General features: G+C 42.4%; 1 protein-coding gene across 1 annotated transcript; it reads right to left on the bottom strand.

Annotated features, from left to right (window-relative positions):
* Window positions 1-5,107: 5,107 nt before the first annotated feature.
* On the bottom strand, window positions 5,108-7,165 carry LOC142046942 (myb/SANT-like DNA-binding domain-containing protein 7). The gene is made up of 2 exons (XM_075066789.1): window positions 6,446-7,165; window positions 5,108-5,495 (listed from the first exon to the last, which is right to left on the bottom strand). The coding sequence occupies exons 1-2, from the start codon at window positions 7,017-7,019 to the stop codon at window positions 5,461-5,463; spliced, it is 609 nt and encodes a 202-aa protein (XP_074922890.1). The 5' UTR covers window positions 7,020-7,165; the 3' UTR covers window positions 5,108-5,460.
* Window positions 7,166-8,228: the final 1,063 nt, after the last annotated feature.

Below are 8,228 nucleotides of genomic sequence, written 5' to 3'. Positions count from 1 at the left end.
GTGAGCTCCTTTTTAAACCCAGGTGCCCTGATTAGCCTGCCTTGATTGGCTGCAGGTGTTCTAATCAATGTAGCTATCTCCACTGCCTTCTAGAAAGATCTTAATTGGCCCCAGGTGCCTTGATTAACCTGGAGCAACTGCCATTTGGTTACCACAGTCCTAGGGATTTGTTTAGCCTGGGGCTAACATACCTGTTCCTCAGTACTTTACTGTAGCCATCTGGCCTTGCCCCATCACAATATATAGACCTCATTTAATGCATAAAACATAATAATGGGAATTCTCTATAGGAACCCTAAGAATTCTGTAGCATTCACACACTTTTCACTTGTCTTTTTTCGGGTACAAACTGTACTGTTGGTGTCAATGGAGTTTCTGTAGATAGAACAAAGAGTGTATGTCGTCCTGAATTAACAACTGCAAAGATTTTTTTAGACTTTGTGTTTTGGAATGATGGAGAATTATACTGGTTAGTCATGTAGCTATACTCACTGTAAAGCAGAACAGTCATGAACTTGGTTTTTCATCTTAATTTTGTTTTATATTTCATTGAATGCAGTTATGAATACACAATGGGTCAAATTCTCAACTCGTGAATAGGCACAGCTCAACAAAGGTCAATGGCACTCCACTTACGCAACTAAGTATTTTATAAAACTCCATGTAATAATAATTCTCAGCATTTTTAGCATCTTTCATCTGAGAATCTTAATGAACTTTACAAAAGATTGATAAATATAACTATCCTTATTTAACAGATGAGGAGACAGCCACAGAGACGTTAAGGTAGCGATCCTGCAAATACATACACACCACATGCTTGATTCTACTTGAGTAGTTCTATTTAAATCACTTAGACTAGTCACATGGGTGAAGACAAGCACATGCATAAGTGTTTGTTTGCAGGATCAGAGTCTCAGTGACTTGTCCAAGGTTATATAGCAACCCCATCACAAAAATGGAACCACAAATAGGTCTCTGGCACAATCTAGGTTCCTTGCTCTACTCTCTAGACATACTGCCTTCTATTATATGAATATGCAGAGTAAACAAAACAGTTGTTTTCCATTTTCAGAAAACATGTAAATGGCTTTATTTAAATTTCTTTGGGGCTGAAACACAAAGAAAAAGTGAGACTTGGATTTTTTTAATGCAAATTTTTTTTGTAATCTGAAATCTATTTTAGGTTAAATAAATGAAAAAAAGGCATTACTGACGCTTCTTTTTCCATTCCTTACAGCACAAAAAGCATGTTCTCTAAAATGGAAACTTGCAGGCTGTTTTGTTAATATTTTTCCTTTAAAGGATGATTTTTTTAACATTTGCATTTTGACTATTGCACATAAGAATTAACTTGATCCTAATGCTTTTATGTCTTAATATTTTAATGGGTCCATACTGTGAATTGGCATGATATCATAGATCATTAAGATCTATCAGGTATTTAATGTGTGGTTCTAAACTGCCTAAATTCTATTATAAAGACTTCTCTCAACTAAAATCCCCCAAAGGGAATTAAACCATTAGAACTACATTAAAGTAACAGCAATGATCTGACTTACTGTAGATCGACAAAAGCAGGAACTTTTAAAATATGTCTTAAGTGTTATAGTGCATGTGATGTGGAGACTGCTGTGAGTCTTCTACAATACAAACAATGGAACTAGACGGATAGAGAGCAAAAGTTCATCCTTAAATCAAAATTACCTTTTTCTGGGGACCAAATCAGATCTTTTAATGTTATTTACTCTTTCATTACATTATCCATTGAAATAAACAGATCATTAGACTGTGCCTGATGCACAATTCCAAACATGCACGCCTGATTCTTATTTACATTAATCCCACTTTATACCACCCTGGGCTTAATATAGTGTAAAGTGGCCTTAATGTGGGAGTAAGTTAGCCCAAGGCAACTGAGACAGTGTGAATAAGAATCAGGTCCACATTACTGTCTACAGTCAATCATACTCATGTCATTTAATTCTGTATTTGCCCAGAAGAATCCCAAACCTGCAAACACTGATGCAGTCCCGTAACTTCAGGTCAGTGGAACAGTTTATGTGCATAAAATTCCTTTGCAGGATTGAGCCCTAAAGCATGTGTTGATAGATATAAAAATACCCAATTTAAATCATGTTTCTTGATTGGTTTTGGTCTAGTTTTGCACAGATATAGCCCCAGTCTAGCAACGCTAGCATTAAAATTAGAGACAGGTCTGGACCATAGAGTTCAGATCTGATCCCCAAATGTTTGAAGGGTCTTAGATCAGTTTGATTTTACATAGGCTTCAGCAGGGAAGTTGGGATCCATTTCTAAACATTTGGGTGGAGTTGTATCCAAATGTTCCATTTTGGACCAGCCTGTATTTGGAAAGTTCAGGCCAGATCCTGAATTGGTGTAAATCAGACTGGTGACATTGATTTCAGTGAAAGTATGCCTAATTACACAGCTGAGGAATTGGATCATTATTTCTAATTAGAAAAATAATGAGCAACAACACATTTATTATCATCTCTGCATACAGATTTATTTTTAGTTTTCTTCTTAAGGCAAAATTCCAGTGTCCTTTATTTATTACTTGGCGGCTGAAATCTGGTGGTGCAAAATGAATGATAGCTACATTGCACTTAGAAAAAAATGCTGTAACAAATCTTGTCAGCAGATAATTCATCATATGTACTGTAACTGTGCTACTGAAAACACAGGTATATTAAGTGGAATCTGGTATGTATGCAAATATACAATTAAAAACAAATAAGACTTTAGTGCAATATGCATAAATAGTATATGGTCTATTATAAATGGAAATGCACATGTGGTTATCATAAAAAACAAAAACAAACAAAAAACAAAACACTTCAAAGCCAAGGTACCTTGGCATCTCCTTATTGTATAAGAAACTACTGTATTATTGGCATTAGCTGGGATGTAAAAAAAGTTTTTAATAGAATTCATCCTGGATTTTTAAGCGTATGGAGGTTATGTATTTATTTCAGTACTCTATAGAAAACTATAATTGTACATAGCTGTTTACGTAAGCATGAGCTCCATTTGTTTTGTGATGAGGCTGGAAGGAAAGTTATGATGCTTCCAAGGGTATGTCTACACTACGGGATTACTCCAATTTTACAGAAATCGATTTTTGGAAACAGATTGTATAAAGTTGAGTGCATGCGGCCACATTAAGCACATTAATTCGGCGGTGTACGTCAATAGTACCAAGGCGAGCGTCCACTTCCAGAGCATTGCACTGTGGGTAGCTATCCTATAATTCCTGCAATCTCCCTCGCCCTTTGGAATTCTGGGTTGAGATCCCAATGCCTGATGGGGCAAAAAACATTGTTGTGGGTGGTTCTGGGTACATGTCGTCAGGCTCCCTGCCTTCCTCCCTCTGTGAAAGCAACAGAAGACAACTGTTTTGCGACTTTTTTCCTGGGTTCTCTGTGGGGACGTCATACCATGGCAAGCATGGAGCCCGTCCAGCTCAACGCAGCAGCCATGAACACTGTAAACACCTCGCGCATGATCATGCAGTTTATGCTGAACCAGAAAAACTGCAAAACCAGGCGAGGAGGAGGTGGCAGCACAGCGACGAGAGTGGTGAGGACATGGACACAGAATTCTCTCAAACCGCGGGGCCCCGTGCTTTGGAGATCATGGTGTTAATGGGGAAGATTCATGCCGTAGAATGCGGATTCTGGGCCCGGGAAACAAGCACAGAGTGGTAGGACCGCATAGTGTTGCAGGTGTGAGACGATTCCCAGTGGCTGCGAAACTTTCATATATGTAGGGCCACTTTCATGGATCTTTGTGTCTTGCTTTCTCCTGACCTGAAGCGCAAAGACACCAAAATAAGAGCAGCTCTCACAGTTGAGAAGTGAGTGGTGATAGCCCTGTGAAAGCTTGCAATACCAGAGAGCTACCGGTCAGTTGGGAATCAATTTGGAGTGGGCAAATCTACTGTGGGGGCTGCTGTGATGCAAGTAGTCAAAGCAATCACTGAGCTGCTGCTACCAAAGATAGTGAATCTGGGAAATGTGCAGATCATATTGGATAGCTTTGCTGCAATGGGGTTCCCTAACTGTGGTGGGGTGATAGATGGAACCCATATCCCTATCTTGGCACTGGCCCACCAGGGCAGCCAGTACATAAACCGCAAGGGGTACTTTTCAATGGTGCTGCAAGCACCGGTGATCACAAGGGACGTTTCACCAACAGCAATGCGGGATGGCCGGGAAGGGTTCATGACGCTCGAGTCTTCAGGAACACTAATCTGTTTAAACAGCTGGAGCAAGGGATTTACTTCTCAGACCAGAAAATAACCATTGGGGATGTTGAAATGCCTATAGCTATCCTTGGGGACCCAGCCTATCTCTTAATGCCATGGTTCGTGAAGCCATACACAGGCAGCCTGGACAGTAGTCAGGAGCTGTTCAACTATAGGCTGAGCAAGTGCTGAATGGTGGTAGAATGTGCATTTGGACATTTAAAGGGTTGCTTGTGCACTTTACTGACTCGCTCAGACCTCAGCCAAACCAATATTCCCATTGTTATTGCTGCTTGCTGTGTGCTCCACAATCTCTGTGAGAGTAAGGGGGAGACATTTATGGCGGGGTGGGAGGTTGAAGCAAATTGCCTGGCCGCTGATTACGCACAGCGAGAAACCAGGGCGATTAGAAGAGCACACCAGGAAGCGCTGCACATCCGAGAAGCTTTGAAAACCACTTTCAGGACTGGCCAGGCTACAGTGTGACAATTCTGTTTTTCTCCTTGATGAAAACCTGCACCCTTGATTGACTCATTCCCTGTAAGCCACCCACCCTCCCCCCTCCGATCACAGCTTGCTTTCAAAGGAAATAAAGTCACTATTGTTTAAAAAACATGCATTCTTTATTAATTGATTATAAAAATAGGGAGAGAACTGAGAAGGTGGTGTGGGAGGAGGGAAGGAAGGAAAAGGCCACTTCAAAACTTCTTGAATGACAGCCTTTTGCTTGGGCTGTCCACAGGGGTGGAGTGGCAGGGTGCACGGAGCCTCCCCCATTCCCCCCATGTTCTTGGGCATCTGGGTGAGGAGGCTATGGAACATGGGGACGGAGGACGGCAGTTATACAGGGGCTGCAGCGGTACTCTGTGATCCTGCTGCCATTCCGGAAGTTCCACCAGACGCCAGAGCATGTCTGTTTGATCTCACAGTAGCTGTAGCGTTGCATCCTGCGTCCTCTGATCTTCCTGCCACCACCTCTCATCTCGTGCATCCCTCCTGTCCTCACGTTTGTTCCTTCTGTCCTGATGTTCATCCCTCCTGTCCTCACGTTTGTTGGCCACTTTCCTGTACTGTGATACTGTGTCCTTCCACTCATTCAAATGAGCTCTTTCACTGTGAGTCGATTGCCTGATTTCAGAGAACATTTCATCTCGCATGCTTTTTTTTCGCTGCCTTATCTGAGATAACCTTCAGGACAGAGAAGAAAGGCTTGAAAAATTTGCAGCTTTGGGAGGGAAAAAAGGGAGATAAGTATTTAAAAAGATACATTTTACAGAACAATTTGTGTACTCTTTCACGGTGAACAACACTATTCACGTTACATAGCACATGTGATTTTGGTACAAGGTCGCGTTTTGCATCTTAATATTGAGTGCCTGCAGCTTTGGTGTTAGAGATCACAGACGCAGGGTTGGGCAACAGAATTCAGCTTGCATGTGGCCATGGTAAGCCATTGTCTTTTGGCTTCTGCAGCTTTCATAAAAGCAGTGCCTTCCTTTCCCATACCTGCGGTTTTCGTGTTAACATGCAGCAACAGAAACCAAACTAAACCCCCACCCTCCAATTCTCTGGGATGATCACTTTACCCTCCCACTCCTGCAAAGCTGGTATCAGGGAAGATCCCTGCAAGCCAAATGCAAACAGCTCAGCCCAATGCGCCCCCCCCCCCCCCCCCCGCTTGGCTAACTGCAGGGAGGATTTCTTTTCAGGCACAGGCAAACAGCCCTGTAGGAACGGCCACCTCTGTCCCCTTAATTAAAATTCCTGTATTGCAACCAGGTTACCATGAACGATATCACTCTCCTGAGGATAACACAGCAAGATAAAGAACTGATGTTGCTGGAATGCCAGCAAAGACCAGGACCACACGCTGCCATGCTTTGTCATGCAATGATACCAGATTACTTGCTACTAGCATGGCGCGGTAAAGTGTTCCATCATGGAGGACGGAATAAGGCTGCCCTGCCCAGAAACCTTCTGCAAAGGCTTTTGGAGTACCTCCAGGATAGCTTCATGGAGATGTTCCTGGAGGATTTCTGCTCCATCCCCAGACATGTTAACAGACTTTTCCAGTAGCTGTACTGGCAGCGAATGCATCCCAAGTCCTCAGGGCAAATTAATAATTTAAAAAGTTTGCTTTTAAACCATGTTTTATATTTACAAAGGTACACTCACCAGAGATCCCTTCCATGGCTTCATTGTCTGGGATACTGCCTTGGGAGGGTTGGGAGGCTACTTCAGTCAGGCTGAGAAAAAGATCCTTGCTGTTGGGGAGAACGGTGTGCTGTGTGCTCTCTGCAAGCTCGTCCACGTCATCATCATCATCTTCCCCATCCGCAAGATCCTCAGGCATGGCTGAGAGCATCCCCTCCTCGGAATCCACGATCAGGGGTGGGGTAGTGGTGGTGGCCCTCTCTAGAATTGCCTGCAGCTCAGCGTAGAAGCAGCATGTTGGTGGCTCTGCACCAGACCGTCCATTTGCTTCTTTGGTTTTCTGGTACGCTTTCCTGAGCTCCTTAACTTTCACGGGGCACTGTAATGAGTCCCTATTGTGTCCTCTCTCCATCATGCCCTTGGAGACTTTTTCAAATGTTTTGGCATTCCGTTTTTTGGAACGTAGTTTTGCTAGCACAGAATCCTCTCCCCATACAGCGATCAGATCAAGTATCTCCCGTACAGTCCATGCTGGAGCTCTTTTTTGATTCTCAGACTGCATGGTTACCAGTGCTGATGAGCTCTGCATGGTCATCTGTGCTGATCAGCTCTCCAAGCTGGGCAAACAGGAAATGAAACTCAAAAGTTTGCAGGGCTTTTCCTGTCTACCTGGCCAGTGCATCTGAGTTCAGACTGCTGTCCAGAGCGGTCACAATGGTGCACTGTGGGATAGCTCCTGGAGGCCAATACCATCTAACTGCATCCACACTAACCCTAATTTGCACTGGCAATGTTGATTTCAGTGCTACTCTCCTCATCGGGGAGGAGTATAGAAATCGATTTTAAGAGCCCTTTATGTCAAGTAAATGGCTTCGTTGTGTGGATGGATGCAGGCTTAATTTGATTTAGCGCTGCGAAATTTGACCTTAGCGTAGTGTAGACCAGGCCCAAGCCTTGGACAACTTTTCACAAAAGGGTAGCTAACCTCATCTCCCATTTTATCCTTTTGCCCTCTAAAATGACTTTTGAAAAGAAAAATGTGGTCTTATAAACTGAACATAGGACAGGGCATCAGAAGCTCCTGGATGCTACTCCTTTCTCTAGCACTGACACTCTCTGGCCTTGAGCAAATCATTTAGCCCCTTTGCCGTCTTTTTTTTAATCTGTAAAATGAAGTTATGGAGCCACCTCAAAGGGTACACTGATTAATGTTTATATTGCATATCTCTTTGTGAGAACATGCTATTTTTATGGAAAGAGTCATGAAAGTTAATAAAGAGAAAATCTAGATCACTAAATTGATTTTTTTCTTTGTTTTAGGGGCCGTTTAGTGGCAGGACAGCTGAAAGAAAATATCAGAGTTGTTAATACTGCCAACTAAATTAAAATCTCCTTCGTTCAAGTGGTAGGATTACTTCTCTTTGATTCAAGGGTCCAGGTATCAGTAGAAAGATATTACACTTGTTTCAGAATCTGTTACAATACCCATCTGTATAGACAGATACATGAGTGTCTGATTCTTCTCTATGAGCATTAAACCTCTGTAAATCCACTAAAATAGTTTTGAAGTCAGTGGAGTTACAGAAGAGTAATTGGCTCTTAATCTACACCACTGTGAGAAGAGAATCAACCTGCAGCACTCTCTTCTTAGAATCTAATTCATCTCAGACATGCTCTTTTAGAATCACCTCCTTTGTAATGGATCATTGATCATATTTTTCTACCTTCTTTAGTAACTTTGCAACTTTTTCAATATTGATTACTATACAATAGCCTTCTCTATAGAGCTCTGACATACGTGACT

Source organism: Chelonoidis abingdonii, chromosome 5 (assembly GCF_003597395.2).
Source record: "Chelonoidis abingdonii isolate Lonesome George chromosome 5, CheloAbing_2.0, whole genome shotgun sequence".
In the NCBI taxonomy this organism is placed as follows: domain Eukaryota; kingdom Metazoa; phylum Chordata; order Testudines; family Testudinidae; genus Chelonoidis; species Chelonoidis abingdonii.
Note: the sequence above shows the minus strand (reverse complement) of the source record. Positions and strands in the feature narration are given on the sequence as shown.